The sequence below is a fragment of the Mustela nivalis genome (assembly GCF_964662115.1).
Source record: "Mustela nivalis genome assembly, chromosome: 3".
Taxonomy (NCBI): domain Eukaryota; kingdom Metazoa; phylum Chordata; class Mammalia; order Carnivora; family Mustelidae; genus Mustela; species Mustela nivalis.
The window spans coordinates 176,569,282-176,585,809 of NC_139022.1; the positions used below are offsets into that span (position 1 = coordinate 176,569,282).

Here is a 16,528-nt window from a genome sequence, read left to right on the forward strand (position 1 = left end):
TACCAGGCAAGTTCACAATTCCTAAAAAACAATTTTCCAAGGTCCATTTATAAAACAGTGTTAAAAATTTTTACTAAGTTACTCTATTTACCATAATATATACCTAAAGTTAAAATATCTACTTCTCTAAATTAAAAGGCATTCAATTACATCAATGATTAACACTGAGTTCGGAGAATAAATACAAAGCAACATTCAACTAATGGAACACTACTTTGGATCCTATAAATAACAAAATCCCCAAAAACCCTAACCTGAATTTCTCAAATAGTCCAGAGCATAATTCCAACAAACAAGAGTCAGATACTAAGGAGAACCATATATCACTACACTCAATGAGTAAAGAAAAAAGAAACAGGGGCGCCTGGGTGGCTCAGGGGGTTAAAGCCTCTGCCTTCGGCTCAGGTCGTGATCTCAGGGTCCTGGGATCAAGCCCCACATCGGGCTCTCTGCTCGGCGGGGAGCCTGCTTCCTCCTCTCTCTCTGCCTGCCTCTCTGCCTACTTGTAATCTCTGTCAAATAAATAAATAAAATCTTAAAAAAAAAAAAGAAAGAAAAAAGAAACACATAAAACCTAGATAACCTCTCACTTTCACAATTTACACAATATGGTAACTTCATTTCTTATCTCATGCTGCCAGTGAAAACAATTATCCTTTTAAATTTCACCTCCTCCAAGTTTCTATGCATATACCATGAGGTGGCAAATGTCTGTAACAACATGTCTCTGTAACAACATGCCTCAGAATACAAATACAGACTTCTCCAGATTAGGGATTATACTCACCCTGAATGACCAGTCCTTGCAAAAAAGAGAAGTTCAAAAATACCTGATGAAATAAAATGTATCCTCTCCTTCCGAAAAAGGAAATAATAAACTTAACAGAACAGTCAGAATTACACAAAAAGGTAAGAAATCAAGGGGTGCCTGGGTTGCTTCGTCACTTAAGCATCTATCTGACTCCTGGTTTTGGCTCAGCTATGATCTCAGGATCATGAGCTGGAGCCCCTCGTGGGGCTCACTGCTCAGCAGGATGTCTGCTGGAGAGTCTCCCTCTCCCTCTGCTCCTCCCTCTGCTCGCTCTCTCTCTCCAATAAAATCTCTAAAAAAAAAAAAAGGGTAAAAAATCAAGTTACATAACAAACCCATTTAAACCGGCACCTTTAGCACCTTCGGTTGGAAGAGCAAACTACTACACACCTAAGGTACAAAAAATACATATTTGGGGTAAACACCAAATGTGTTAAAAAAAAAAAAAAGAATCAATATTTACTTATACCCAAGGCTGAAGATCACCATATCACCGAATGGGTATCCCACCATAATTCCAAGGTTTATCAATTTTTAATAAACTATTTTAATGGTTTTGATTTAAAAATTTTATAAATTTTTAAAAGTAAACCAATTTCCCTGCTAGATTACATGTGTAATTACCTCATAAAGTTTATGCTATGCTAAAAAGGATATAATGAAAGTACGCTGTCCTGATACTGGAATTAATTGGCTACCTATCTCCTATTTAGCTAATTAAAATACTTATAATAACTGTTTCTGTACGGGTTTCATAATCAGAGATATTATCCTTGTGATAATATATGTTTATAGTTTAACAGATTGAGAATTTAAACAAATGAAATACAAATGTTCACTGACCTAAATTTTTTAATGTAAAAATTCAGTACTAAAAATAAATCTAAGTCTTAGGCCTTGATTTTATTACTGTAATCAGACAAGTCAGACATGATGGCACCAACACAAACAAGTAATCAGTGACCACGCATAAGTTCTAGGAGGCCAGAACTCCTATCACAGCAGGCCTGGGGTTCCTGCCGAAGTGCAAGAGCAGCATCTGTCCCAGGACCTAGGCTGAAGCGGCACTTCAGTGAATGCCTGAAAATACATCCATGCTCATTTTCATGGGAGATTTCATTCACGGTGTTTTCACCAAGAAATGCAGAAAAGTCAGTTACACACACTGTTTTCACCCTATCAATAACATATCTCCCAGAGGCCAACTACACTACAGGTGCACTGAATGGTTACTGAACAAATGCTCACCAGACTTGTCTTGTAAATACAAAATCACCCTGTGATTATGGAGATCAATCTATCCATCCATCCATCTACTACCCACACTCATTCTCTACAAACCACAAAGCGAATTAACGGAAGCCCTTTTGCCACTACTCCGAATATTCCTACACTGCAGGCTTTACAAAAATCCTGGGAAATTCTCACCATACACGATTCAGCTTCCCTTATTCCTGAGCCTGAAGAACCTGTCATGTCTTGAGTACAAATGAAAAAGACCTACCCACTAAAAAGTTAGAAGACCTGAAGAAAATGAAAATCGGTGACAAAAACAGAACATTCTAAAACAGAGACCATCACGAATCATGTGCTCACAGGAAAAAACTCCTGTTCACTGTGCTGCTCAGAAGGGTTCCCTCCTTAGAGGCTGTAAACACTACCTTCAACTGACAATTCCCATGGTTCTTCTAAGAAACTACAAATAAGTAAATTTAAAAACTCAAAGGAAAAAGCTAATAAAAGGATATCATCACATTTCTTCTGATATTCTGTTAATAAATTACTGCAACAAAGAAAAGAATTATGTTACTTTTTTGATCTAGAAAATACTGTCGACATCACTTTCAAAATATGCCAGGCCCCTTTCTTCCCAGGCCTCCTGCAACAAAACATGTTTAATTAATTAAATATGTATACACACACACACACACACACCACCTTCAATTCTTTTAAAGCATTGCAATGATATATGAACTTTAAAAAAATAATAAATCTCCTACCGTGGCTATGAAATACTGTGAGGAAATCTGAGCTCCAGTCCTAAAGCTAAGGAGGCTTTAAAGATAGAAAACAGCTCTAAAATAATTGCCACCTTAGGAAAAATCACTTCCTGACCCGCAGGCCTGCTGTAAAGGGCTTTGGACCAACAACACAGGCTTCAGCCTGCGGACAAAGCCCACCAGGGTTCCACCATGACCCACAGCCCAGTGGCCCAGGTGAGAGACTGAAGGCCTAATACACCACCCGCTCTGGCTTATCTGTGAGGTTCACAAAGTTCAACAAAGCACAGGAAAACATACTCACTCTGTATTAATAATTTTCTGCTTCAAGGTAATTAATGCTTCAACATACTCATTTAAATTCTGAAAGAAAAAAAAAAAAAAGCCACAGTCAGCTACTTATTTCTGTAATATGAATGATTATAAGTATACTTTCCATACCATGTGACTTACTGTAAAACGTGAACATATTTACTCTCACATAAACATACTAATACATACAGGTATTATTTACGTTGCAGAAGAACACAGACCAACTGTTTGATCTTGAACCCATGCTGTACCTCTCTGAATCTTGCTTTAGGTGAACGGCGCGCTCTCTGACAGTAAGGGGGTGTGCAGACTCTCTCTCTGACTGTGTGCTCTTAGTGGGAATCTGGTATGTATTTACTATTTTTAGTTCACCAATTACCAGTAATCATCAGTCTACAACTCACTCTGCACTGTCTCTGAAAGGATTTAAGACACCAAAAAGTCACATAAATCATTAAAAAAAAAATAACATGGGAAGAACAAATAAAAAACTTAAAATAGGGAGGAAATTCAATGAAAAATTCATTTTAAAAGGTTCTATATATATTTTAGAGACCAACCACAAATCTGGCTCTAAGTTACTATCAATTCAACAGGGAAAAGATCATTAGTAACACCCCTTAAAACGTTACTAAGATTTAAAAACCTATTTTTTTTCTTTCAAGGCACGATGAAGAAATATCTTCATATTTCTTTAGTAAATACTTCAGAAGAACTTATTTTTCACTGATTATCCTAAAGCATCTTTTTCTATATAATCCAAATGATTTTGAGAATTACAGAAATATTTCCCTTTATAGTAGTCTGGGCCTATCCTTTGCAGTCAGACATGTAACGTAGCAGTTAAAAGTAAAAAAGGTCCACACAGAAATACGTAAATGAGAAGTCTTAGTTTGGGGTGCGTACGTGGCTCAGTCAATTGGGCAACTCGGGTTTCAAAAACCTCCTGGTCTCAGCTCGGGTCCTGATCAGGGCGGACGCCCGCTGGGACGCCCGCTGATGCTCAGCTCTGAGTCTCTGGGTCCCTTTCTTTTTTCTCCATTCCCTGCCCCCTGCCCCAGGGCAAGCGTGCAAGCGCGCGCTCGCGCGCACACGCTCGCGCACACACGCTCGCGCGCACACACACGCGCACACACACACACACACAGGCTCTCTTATAGACAAATAAAATCTTAAAAACAAACAAATAAACAAACACTTGTCTTCTTTTACTGCCACCAGCAATGAAAAATCTCTATTCCTCCTCGCGGCTCTCCTCTCAGAAGTGTTCCTGCACACCTAAAGGGCAGCTGCGCGTGCTCAGTCGGCCGCTCACCACGGAGGGCCGCTCGGGTCCTTCTGTCCCCACCAACCGCATACCACCATCACTGTCCCTGCCCGCTCCTGTGAGACACTTACTTCCCTAGGAGCAAGTCCAAATAGGCTTCCTGAGTAGTCATGCGCTTTGAAAATCTTAGAGCCATATTTTGCCACTTATATTTCTGTAGGAGTGTGACTGAGAAATCTCTTGCCGTTCAGTTTCTCTCTACTAATAGTTCCTTAACTCTGCTCCCTGGTATGGCTGCACTTTCCTAGGAGCTGCGATATTTCAATAGCAACATTTCATTAAATGTTACAAATATACACATAATGTCTGTCACTTGCTCACTAAAATACAACCACATAGGTAGGCATGAAGAAATTCTAAATATTCAGAGCTGAGGGATGCCTGGTGGGCCGAGTCCCTTAAGCGTCTGCCTTCGGCTCAGGTCATGATTCCAGAGCCCTGGGGTGGAGCCCCACATCAGGCTTCCTGCTCCGTGGGGAGCCTGCTTCTCCCTCTCCCTCTGCCCCTCCTCCTGCTCGTGTTCTCTCCCGCACCCTCGCTCTCTCAAATAAGTAAATAACATTTAAAAAAATATATGTATTCAGGGTCACCTGGGTGGATCAGTGGGTTAAAGCCTCTGCCTTTGGCTCAGGTCCTGATCCCAGGATCCTGGGATCAAGCCCTCCATCGGGCTCTCTGGTCAGCAGGGAGCCTGATTCCCTCTCTCTCTGCCTGCCTCTCTGCCTAATTATGTTCTGCCTGTCAAATAAATAAATAAAATCTTTATATATACACACACACACACACACACACACACACATATTTCAGAGCCAAATCTTTCACTTTTTAAATGTTTTGGTTTCCTGATATATTTAGAAAATTCTATTGCACCCAAGATGCTAAGGTAAAAGGATTCTTCTCTATGTTATTCTACTACTTCTGTGCGTTTGTTTTGTGTTTTCGTATCTTTAACCATTCTAATATTCGATACAGAAAACTCTAAACATAGTAAGTCAAAAGGACAATTAGTGGACCATACCATATTTGTATTTAATGTATATTCTGCTTTCCACATTCAAAAACAACCTTTCATTATATACAAAATAAATTTCACGTAACAAGAGATTGCTGGGCCCTCTGACTCCCTCCCTAAAAGGCAGCTAAAACTGAAGCCAGGAAACTTTTTCCCCAAAGGCAAAACCCACAAAGATGAAAGCCGACTAAAACACAAATGGAAACTGGAAAGCAGATTCAAGATATTGACTTCACAGGCTACAGAAAGTGGGAGAGGTGGGAAGAGGGGAGAGTCTGTGACCCTGGGCTGCTCTGAGACAGGAGGCAGGGGCAGCACTAACAGGACTGGTGGCAAGCTCCCTTAGAGGAGTTAAATCCTCAAATTCCCACTTCTCTGCTACCCCACCATCCAGCAAAAGGTCTGCTGTTTAAAGAATTCTCTGCCTGGGATACTGTGACCACTGTGCCAAAAACAAAGGGACGAGGCAACCCTGTGCACGCTAACCTGACCCTGACCACCTGCTTGTCCCCATTTCGCTCCCAGACAGGGGCAGTGGCAGCCAATCCTTTGCCCTCTAGGCACGAGACAGAAAGTGCTTTCTCTGAGGACATCTAACCAACACTGCCGGGATACCCTTCCACTAAACGGCCCACCGGACCTTCTGCAACGAAGCTCAGACTTCAGAAGCCCCACACGCTCAGCATTTCCAGTCAACATATTAGCCAACAGTTTTAACAGGAACAATCATGGACTTCCACGTATCAGAGAAAAACCTAACACCAAAGTGAGACCAGAACAAGAGAAAGTAACTTGGAGTAAACAAAAACCGAGAAGAAAACTTCAAAAAGTAATATGGTTAGAGATAAATGTTATATTCACAAAGCAACAATATTTCTGAAAGGGATATACAGAGTTCCTAGAAATTTTTTTTAAAAGCTCTTAAAAACTAAAAATATCCACACCCCGAGGATGGCGGAAACCAAAATGGCAGATGACAAGCATCCGTGAAGACGTGGAGAAGTGGGCCTTGGATTCTGTGCCCGACCGAGGCTGGCGTGGACTGGCCGCAGCGCACAGCAGTCTGGTAACTTCTTCGAATGTCCGACACAGTTCACCACGTCATCCAGCAATTCCACTCCAAGGACCCTGCCCAGGAGAACCGAAAACACACATCCATGCCGAACCTGAACTCTGTGACTCAGAGCATTAGCCACACTGGCCAAAAAGCAGAAATACGCTAAAGGTGCACCAAATGATGAAGGAGTAAATGAGATATCACACAGCCATACCACGTGATCACTTGGCAATGGAAACTAACGAATGACCCCTGCAACGACAGGGATGGACCTGGACAACGCCGCGCTACATGCAAGGGGCCGGTCACAAGAGGCTACATGCCACACGAGTCCATTCATATGAACTGTCCGCACCAGGCAAATCCAAAGACAGAAGTAGACTAGTGGCTGCCAGAGACTGGGAGTGAGGGAGACAGGGAATGGCTCCGACTGCCTCAGAGGGCTCCCGGCAGGGGCACCGTGAGGGCGATGGAGAGGAACGTGTCTGACAATTACAAAATGGGGACAGAGTTGCATAACTGTGACTGCACTAAAACCCACGGAATTGTACACATAAAAAGGATGAATTTTATGTGAATTATATCTAAAACTGCAGACCTAAATTAAAGACAAGGAAGAAAAATAAAAGCCTCAAGAGATTTGATGTTTAAAAAAAAACAAAGTTCCTCCAAATAACGCAAAAGACAGACATGAGAAAGAACAAGGACAAATAAAAACAGGTGTACTGGTGTGAGATCCTCACATGCCCAACAATATGAGTTCCAAAAAGAAAGTAAGAGAAAAGATAGTCAAAGAAACTGTGATATTCTTCAAATCTCAGAACTGAAGCCAGAAGTTTCCAAACCGAAAGGTCCCAGCACATAAACAGAAATAGCATCCAAACCATGGAACATCAGCACCAAATTTCAGAGCATCAGAGACAGGCAAAGACCCTACAGAAATCCCAAGAGAAAAATAAAACCAAAACATCCTATACAAAGAATCTGGGAATCAGAGGGGTTCAGGCCTTCAGCAACCATCTAGGACCTAGAAAACGAGTCTTTATGATTTGAAGGAAAGTGAATTCCAGGATAAAATCTGTACAAGCTACAATCAATTGCGAGGGTAAAACGGACATTTTTAAATCTGCAGAATTCCTACAAATTGACTTTCCCAGACATCCTTACTTAGGGAGGTACTAAAGGATGCAAACACGATCCACCAAAAGCATGGAAGTCGACCCAGAGAAGATGACGCAGCATCCAAGAGAGGTAAGGGGATCCAGGAAGGGCGCTGCGCCCCCGAATTCAGCAGATACAAAGGCTCAGGAGGGAATTTTTTTCCCTTAAGAAAGCGCTAGAATATCTGGTGGCATGAAAGCAGTAAGAGGGCATTTCTACCTAACTGGCAGAGAATTCCAAGTAAAACTGACCATGCACTTAAATCATGATTGTGTAAGTACAAGTGATCCCTCCCCCCCCATCCTTCTTCCAGTGGCTAGTTGGCCTCCTTTTCTCCACCCTGCCTCCAGATGCCGGTCCGCACCGTAAAGTGCTATGCAAGAAACATTCCAGAAACCGGACTCCAGAGTCACACACAGCGGGATGCAAATTCCTGTCCCACCTCTTTCTGGCTGAGGAAACCTTGGGCAAATTTGTTTAGCCTCCCCTGCCTCAGGACCCTTTCCAAGTCTATAGATAAGTGGACTGAAACGCTGGGAGGGGCCGAGTGGGCCAGCTCTAGGGAGTACACAGGATAAGCCCCAGAAAGGGTTTAACCCAGTTCCTAGCATATGGTAAATAGTCCTTAACATTATGGAGATAAGCAATTGAATCAAGGATATCATCATACATCAGGGGAAACAAGAAAACACAGGGGAAAGGAAAAATAATCACAATTTACTCCAGAGTATAGCTCTGAATAACACACAGTGATAACATCCACTCTGAGTAATAACTTAAGCAAAACCCTATGCAGGCTAAGAAGACAGGGGTGGGGGTGGGGGGTAACAGGAGGGATGCTCAGGTGGGTGGGGTACAGAGTGGAAGGGGAGTTCAGTCTGCACCTTCCAAAGGCAGAAATCGAATATGCCCTACACTAAAAAACAAGAAGTAGCAATACAAGGCTATTATTTCACGATACTAGAGCTCATCACAGAACACACAGTGCAGGTCAAAGCGGAAGGGGAGAGGTGTGGCAGGGAACTGACGGCTGGCTTCACACGTCTTGCACATCTAGCTACCTCTCTGAACTGTGTTCCCGTATATTCGATAAAGAGAGGAATTTAAGACCACAAAGCATGGCACAGGAAAAACCGGAGACGGAGGACAGACGGAGTCTCAGCTTCCTACAGAATTCCAGGTCCTGACTTTTTCCTCAGAGCTCACATTCGGGCAGATACCACAGCACCCTAACGACACAGTGTCTTGTTCTTCTCCATTCTGGTCCAAATGCTATTTACCAGGGCTGCAACCATTTCTAACGTATCTCGGAAGCGTCAGAGTGCAGCAGGCTGGGTCTCAGCAGCCTCTGTCCGTTTATGGGGATACCCTGCACCCCACTGCCGTCCAGCCTCTGGGAGGAAGCAAGGTGCAGGGTGCACCCCCCCGGGAGAGCTCAAAGCGATGTGCTTCCCCTGACTGCTGTTTCTCCCCCCGTGGTCGTGCTCTTCTGGAACGCCTCCTCCAATGCTCAGGCTTCCTCCCAGTCGTCTTCCCTAACCACCATCTATCTTTCTTCTTTCTCTGGCTTCTGGCTTGGTCCCTCAAGCTGCACTTTATGCAGCTAATACAATTCCCAGAGCAGCACGTTCTATGACTTCCCATTCCCCATTTGCTCCTTTTCTAAAGCATACTCTTTTAATTTTATCCACACAATATCCTCCAGAATGTCGCTGTGAACATTTTAGCACTTGGGGAAAAGAAATCCAGGCTATGTTTCTGTTCCCTCCCTTCTCAGAGAAGTGGAATCCACACAGTGGCTGAGCACACAGGGCGAGGAGGGGGCAGCAGGATGACCCTGGCCAAGGGGCAAGCCAGGTTTCATGGGGCAGAGGTGGGGAGAGGGGACGCCAGCGCGCTTGGGGAAACGGCAGTACTAAAGGAGTCAGCACAGTGTGCAGATACGCAGCTGATAAATGCAGGTGGTAACAGGACAAGCACACTGCCAAAGTCAACCTCAACACTAACATCATAGGCTGGAGGATTCTTATTTGTGGTGGCTCTCCTGTGCCCCGTGCAAACGTTCGGCAGCATCTCTGGCCTCTACTAACCAGGTGGCCAGAGCACTCCCTCAACCACTAAGGTAGGTGTACATGCAGAGTTAACACAGCAGGTCTGAGATACTGTCCCTGGAAAGGCCTGCTAGGAAGGTGGGCCCTTGGTGGTGTCTGGGAACTTGGATTTCTAGAGGTTTCCCACCATTCTTCTAATGCTAAGAGATGTTCCCTGTGCTTAACTACATGATGTGCTTTATGCTGAAACTTGCTTTCCTTCTGGGAGCCTGGAATTTGGGTAAGTTCTAGGTAGGCATATGGGACCAGTGCCCAAGAGACACTGCGCCATGTCACAGCGCACTACTGGAGAACTTCAGTGAGTCCACTCAACCTCACTGGGCTTCCTCAGGGTCCCAGCCCATGGCCTTTTCTCCTGGCGGATGTAGCTTTGTACGCTCTCACTATAATCAGCCATTTGGAGAGCAGGACGACACTGAAACTGGGAGTGGGTCTGGGAACACCTGATACAGCGTGACCTCCCAGAGTCTCCACACCTCCCCAAGGAGAATACAAGAATGTGCTCTTCAAGCTTTCAGGTACGTGAAAAGCAGAGAAAGTCTTCGTTGGAGGCGGCTGAACAGACGCGACAGTGCTCTACGACACACATGCCCAACCAGACCTGGAACCAGCAAGGCAGGCGGGATTCCTGGGCCCACAAGCAATGCCCGCAGGGCCGGGGGGATGGCACGGAGCGGCACCGACGTTCATGTCCAGACTGAAGGACTGAAGGCTCATCCCGTCGGAAGGTGTTCAGATTGCGGGAAACACACCCTGCGGCGTGTGGGGCAAAGCAAGCATGTGTGTGCCTATCAATGACACCGCAAAGGAGGAGACATCTGAACACCTGGTGAATGGGGTGAAGAGAATACCAGAGTGTTTGGTACTATTCTGTGATTTCCTTGTAAGTTCTTAGTTATTTCAAAAGAAATTATTTTTAAAAATCACACCAATGCCATTAATTGCTCTGCTGGGGGCGATCCGGCTCCCTGTTCAGCTTGAATCCTCTCTGATACCGACATGTCCTCCTCCTACTTGTTAACTTGTTACTCACTGCTCTTAGGTAAAGCCTACACCGATCTGCATCAGAGCTGAGTGTATCTCTGTATCTCCCGAGCTGTGCTCAAGGACCCCCATGGGACATCCTCTGCAGAGTGGACTGGAACAAGGCAGGAGGTTGCGAACCCCTCCTCCCCCACCACCAACTCCATTCTGGGAACTTTTCCACCAAACCAGGTGAGAGGCTCCGCCTCCTGGGAAGGCAGGCCCCAGGCTCACATGCATGGTCTTCAGCTGCCCTGACCGCATACATCATGCCTCCTCCAGCACAAACTACCTTCTCCCACCCTGGTCTCTGCACGTGGCGCCCCTCTGTCCACAACACATTTCTTCCATCTCTTCCTCTTACTCAACTAAGGACCATCCTTCAGACAGACCTCAATTCAGATTCACCTCCTCCAGAGCCTTCCTTTGTCCCTGCTAGATGCTCCCAGGCTCCCTTGGGTGCCCCCCAGCATGGTACTTATTTCATATACTCCTTCTGGGGTAGTTTTCTCACCATCTGTCACCTGACTAGATCTCGAGCCCCAAGCCTCTAGTTCATGACCGTATTCCAAAACAAGTCATGGCATCCTAGACCCAGAGATGCCCAAGAAATGTTTACTCACTGAATGAATTACAATTCTGTGAGCCTTCTTTGTCATATAATCATTTACAAATCAGTGCATCTAAGAAAAATCATGATTTAGGTTCCAGATGATCAAGTTCAAACCACTGGCAATATCACTGGGAGTCCAACACAAGTTCAAATAAGTAACAGGCTCAAATCTGCACCGAGGGCAGCCGAATCTACTGCAGTGGTATGAGCTCCGCAGTAGAACCACGCGCTCTCTCACCAGGGTTCCCAAGCGCTAAACTGTTTAGCTCTGCAGTGGAGGATGCTTGTGAAGAGGGGGCTCTCCTCCACCAGAACAGCCTGTGCCGCTGGACTGAAAGCAACTCAGCTTTAGAAGTGTGTAAGTGCACACGGCCCCTGCAGGAAGGACCCGCGCTGCTCCGACGGGACTGCTCAAGTCCAGCAACACATAGGGACCTTGGACTGGAGCTCAGGGACTGACCATCCCCATCACTCAGAGGCCACAGACAGGAGGTGAACTGAGGGGCTACAGAGCAAAGGCTACCAAACAGGTGTTAACCCACAAGCCTTCGAACGGAGCGACCCATCGCAGACATGGCGCCCCTTTGTCAACACGGATGCACAGACGGCAGGGACAAAGTTCCAGCAAGAAGACGAGACGGCTCCACTCAAGAGAGACAACTTCCTGCTGCGGTTCCGAACCAGCCCAGTGCGGCCGCCACCACCTCCAGCGGGGAGACACCCGCAGCCTGCCTGCCCATCTCCGGTAGGTGCGAAGTGCCCATGTGAAACCCCCCAGCCGGCCACCTCCGTGCAGGGCACCCGCCAGGCTCGCGGACACAAGTGTCTGTCAGGGAGGGAAGCCGGCAGCCTGTCCTAAGGTGATGTGCCGCGACGGACAGCTGCTCCGCCCTCCATCTTCCCCACCCTCATTCCTGAGAGCGGGCTTCCCGATTTCCTCTTCTCACCACTCCTCGGCCGCCTGCCCTCAGGAGCCCGCATTCCCCTCAATGACGCCTGAGGACGGCACCTCGTCTCAGCATGTGCCACAAAGGCTCTCAGTCTCTCTAAAGGACAGAACGTGCTCACCCGTGCTCCTACCACCATCTCTCCCCCTAAAACTTCTCCCAAGGAACTCCGCGCCAACCCACCCAGGCCTCTGCTCCGTCTCAGCGGGCCGTCAGACGCTCTGGGGGCCCAGGTCCCACCAACGGCAAATGTGAAAGCAGCGGGAAATGCCAACTCTGACCTCATTCCAGAACTTCAATCCCATGTTTCCAACACCTCTTGTCTTGGTTTCCACTTCTCTTCCCTCTAACGGCTCTCGGTCACTCTGGCTTTAATCTCTGTATCCTTTCGTCCCCAGATCTGAAATCCATCTCCCCTTGGTAGTTTCTCACACCGAAACCCTTTCGCTTTCTAGTCCCACTCCTGGGAAGCTTCCCACCCAGGCCACTGTCCCCAGCAGTGCGCACTCGGAAAATACCATTCCGAGCTAGCTGCACCTCCTCCGACCCAACCTGTATTCCACCACCTGCTATTTTTACCCAAAACACAGCTCTTATGTGCTAATGTGCAAAATCTGTCTCTACACCATAACCCTGGAAAAATAAGCATAAAACTTAAATGTGGTTAGCATTCAAGATCTTCGATGATCTGCCACGAACCTATTTTTTCAGCCTGCCTTTGCAAAATTTAAGATTCATTTGAGACTCTACATGTAACAAATCATCCTCTTCCCCTAAAAAGATGTTCAAGCAGAAACCCAAATGCAAGTATTCTGACCTAGGAGAGATCTGAAAAAGGCAGGGTCTGCTTTTGTAAATCCAGTTCCCCTGGAGCCCGGCTAGGCCCACCCGCTGACTGCTGCCTGCTCTGTTTGTTCCCTGTCCAAGCAGGAAGACGACCTATGAACAACGGGCACACCACAAGCCCTACATCTTGAGGATCTTGCCCCTCGCAGAACAAGTCTGCAGACCCTGGACTGCAGGACTTAACGGGATTCCTCCCACTGCTGCTCTGGGAACAGGAGGAATGCGGCAAGGGTGGAAGAGGAGGCGTCCTCAGGAGACTGGAGCCACAACCTCCAGGCCAGAGAGCACACTGGTTCCAGGCCTGGAACGGGCAGCAACCAGTGAGGAGGGACGGAGTCATGGAGGTGGTCAGGATGTTAGAGAAAGACAGGAACCAAGGAAGACACCTATAGTTTCCCGCCAGGTGCCACCTTTAGCGAAGATGAGGACTGCCATGGGCAGATCAGGCTTTTGGAGAAAGACCAGATCCACAACTGAAAAGCATCACTGACGCCAGCTGTTCTCCTGCAGAGGCACCTCCAACAACTCACTAGCCTTTCGGAGTAAAAGCCCAAATCCCTGCAATGGTGTCTGAGGGCCCACACAATCCCACCCTTCTTTTACCGATGTCATCGGACTTCCTGACTGCTATACCTGTTTTTCTGCCCCCCCCCCAATTCGTATGGGAAGTGATCAGGTCATAAGAGCAGAGCCCCCATGAATGGAATTAGTGCCCTTTAAAAAAGACCTCACAAAGCTTGGCTTTCCCGTGAGATGATCCACCAGGTGACAGGGCAAGTAAACAGCGGAATCAGGCCCTCTCAGACACCAAATCTGCTCAGGCCTCATTGATCTAGGACTTGCTGGTGAACAGAACTCTAAGGAATAAAGTCCTATTGCTCAGAAGCCACCAGTCTATGCCCTTTTGTTAGAGCAGCCCAGAATAGAGCCAGAGCTCTACATTCACTCGCCCCAGCTACAGTGGCCGCCTCCCCTTCCCAAGCACATCAAGCACGCCCGCATCAGGCCTGCACACCTGACCTTCTCGCTGTATGGGACGCTCTCCTCCTCAAGTATGTCCAGAGCTGCTTCTCTCTCCACCTTGGCTCAAATATAACCTTCTCAGAAAGGCTTTTCGAGGACTTCCCACATGAATCCCACCGGCCAGTACCCCTTCCTGGCCCATCTGCCCTTTCCACCCTCTTTGCTTAATTTTTCTCTCCCGTATTATCTTCTCATGTAACTTGCTTAATCTGTCTGCTCCCCCACCTTGAAGCTCCAAGAGATCAAGGATGTTTGCCTTTTTTCCTGCTGCTACAATCACATTGCCTACAACACAGCATGTGACCTATAAATACTTTTAGGATGAAACTGGCACAAAGAATAAATACAATTTATTAAAAATCCAAGAGAACTTCACTCATGCTCCTGGGGTTTTAAGGGGAAAATAAAAATGCAGGTACACACGCCTCCACAGTACTGCTCAACTCAAACAATGATTTAACTGTTTCCCTTCCATCCAGAATGCAGTGCACAACCCCTTCCTCTCTCCCCTGTTCTCAACACTTAAAACATCTGGGATCACTACGCAGATAATGCACTTAAAAAAAAAAAAAGGCAGCTTATCTCGATAGCCTGTAGCCTACATTCCTTTCTGGTCTCCTCACCACAGCCACTCTGCCCTCTGCACCGAGCTCATGTCAACCAGACACTGGTCCGCTTTTTAAAGGCACCCTGCTCCTTCCCCCTCCTATCCTTCCCACCTGTTAGTCCCTCCACCGAGCAAGTTCCTCCCACATCTCTGCTGCTCGACATTCAGATCGCCCCATCTCACCTCCCCAAAAACGTCCTGCCAAGAGACAAGACCACCATTCCAATTCCTCCTTTATTTTCGGAATATTTAAAATACTCTACGGTCGTACTTGGACACGTGTCTTACTTTCACGAGCAGATCATCTATTTTGCTCACCACTGTGACCCTGGTGTCTAGAACACTAGGAAGGAAGGGTGATCATTTCATTCAATCTAGGAGGGGGGGCGTGTCCTACTTTGCCATTGGAGGCACTGACCCTAGAAGCTAAGAAACTCTCGGTATCGGACAACGAAGAGGATCTGCTCGGAAATAAGTGCCCGGGACTATTTCCACGACCTCACAGGGCTCGGGAGTCGGACCCCAGGAACGCCTCTTCTGTCACCGCAGAGAACAGGCCATTGTGCTGCTCGAAACGTCCAGTAACTGCAAGCCTTTAACGGACCAACGACCCTCCCAGCCAGCCCGCACGACGCGCCTCCAGGCAAAGATGCCTCAGGGCGGACCAGAGCGTCGAAAACCTCACCCCTCCCGGAGGGAGCGTCCCTCCGCACTTCGCCCATCACTCGTCGCGCGAAGGCGGCCCCGGGGAGCCCTGGGGCGGGGACGTGAAGGAAGGGGCCCCCCAGATCTCGCCCCCCCCCCCGCCCCGCATCCCCGCAAACGAGTCCTGCTGGGCTGCAAGCCTAAATCCAGCCAGGGAGGCGGCTCCCCCACACCACTGCGGCAGGAGGGAGCGGGCAGGGGAGGAGGGGAGCTTCCGCCGCGCGCGGGCGCCGCCTGCGCCGCCAGACCCCCGGCCCCGCGCCCTGGCCGGCCGGCTGGGCCGCTCCGTGCCCGCGGCCCGGGAAGGCGCCGCACCTGCTGCAGGGAGGCGCAGCCCTGACACCGCGAGAGGTCCGCCGCCGTCCCGGGCGCCGCCGAGTGGGTCTCGCCCGGCATCATGGTGCCAAGGCCGGGCCGTGTGGGCCCGCGCGCCTCAGGGACCCGCGGCCTCGGCCCTGTCCTCCCTCTGCTGACGCCGCCGGGGCCGCCGCCTGCCAGGCCGCTTCCCGCCGGGCCCGGGCGGGTCCATCCGTGCACAGAGGTCGCCGTGGAGCTGGCGAAAGGCTCTCCCGAAAGGAGCCGCCTCGGGCACTGGAGAGAAACGCGACCCGGCGCGGCCCCCGAACGCGACGCCGCTCAGCCAGGACCCCGCCCCGCCCTTGGCCGCCCCGCCCCTGGCCGCGGCGTGGGGCTGCCCGCAGTGGCGCCTGAGCAACGTGGGGACGGGGCTCGGGCCGAGGCGACGGCAGAGGCGCCCGCCAAAGAAGAGTCAGGTCGATCCGAGGCGCCGGAGTGCGCTCCTTGTGCCGTGTAGCGGGTTCAACTTTTATTGCCAGCTTGCTGTGGGACAGACTTTCCATAGACACCTCCAGCCCTCAGCGAGGGGGCGGTGACCCCCGTGAGGACGTCACGCAGGCGCCTGCTAGACTGGAAGGACCCGCCCCCGGACGGGCAGGTGTGCGGTTTGCGACCG

At 48.4% G+C, this 16,528-nt stretch overlaps 1 protein-coding gene across 2 annotated transcripts in view; it reads right to left on the reverse strand.

Moving 5' to 3' along the window:
- Window positions 1-16,194, reverse strand: part of ICE1 (interactor of little elongation complex ELL subunit 1) — a 56,589-nt gene extending 40,395 nt beyond the window's left edge. For both annotated transcript variants that reach the window (XM_082724554.1, XM_082724553.1), the window contains exons 1-3: window positions 15,871-16,194; window positions 3,116-3,174; window positions 2,566-2,594 (exon numbers count right to left, since the gene is read on the reverse strand). In XM_082724554.1, the coding sequence (XP_082580680.1) occupies window positions 2,566-2,594; window positions 3,116-3,174; window positions 15,871-15,954 (172 nt within the window). In that variant the 5' untranslated portion in view covers window positions 15,955-16,194. The remainder of the gene's footprint in view (window positions 1-2,565; window positions 2,595-3,115; window positions 3,175-15,870) is intronic.
- Between the last annotated feature and the right edge of the window lie 334 nt (window positions 16,195-16,528).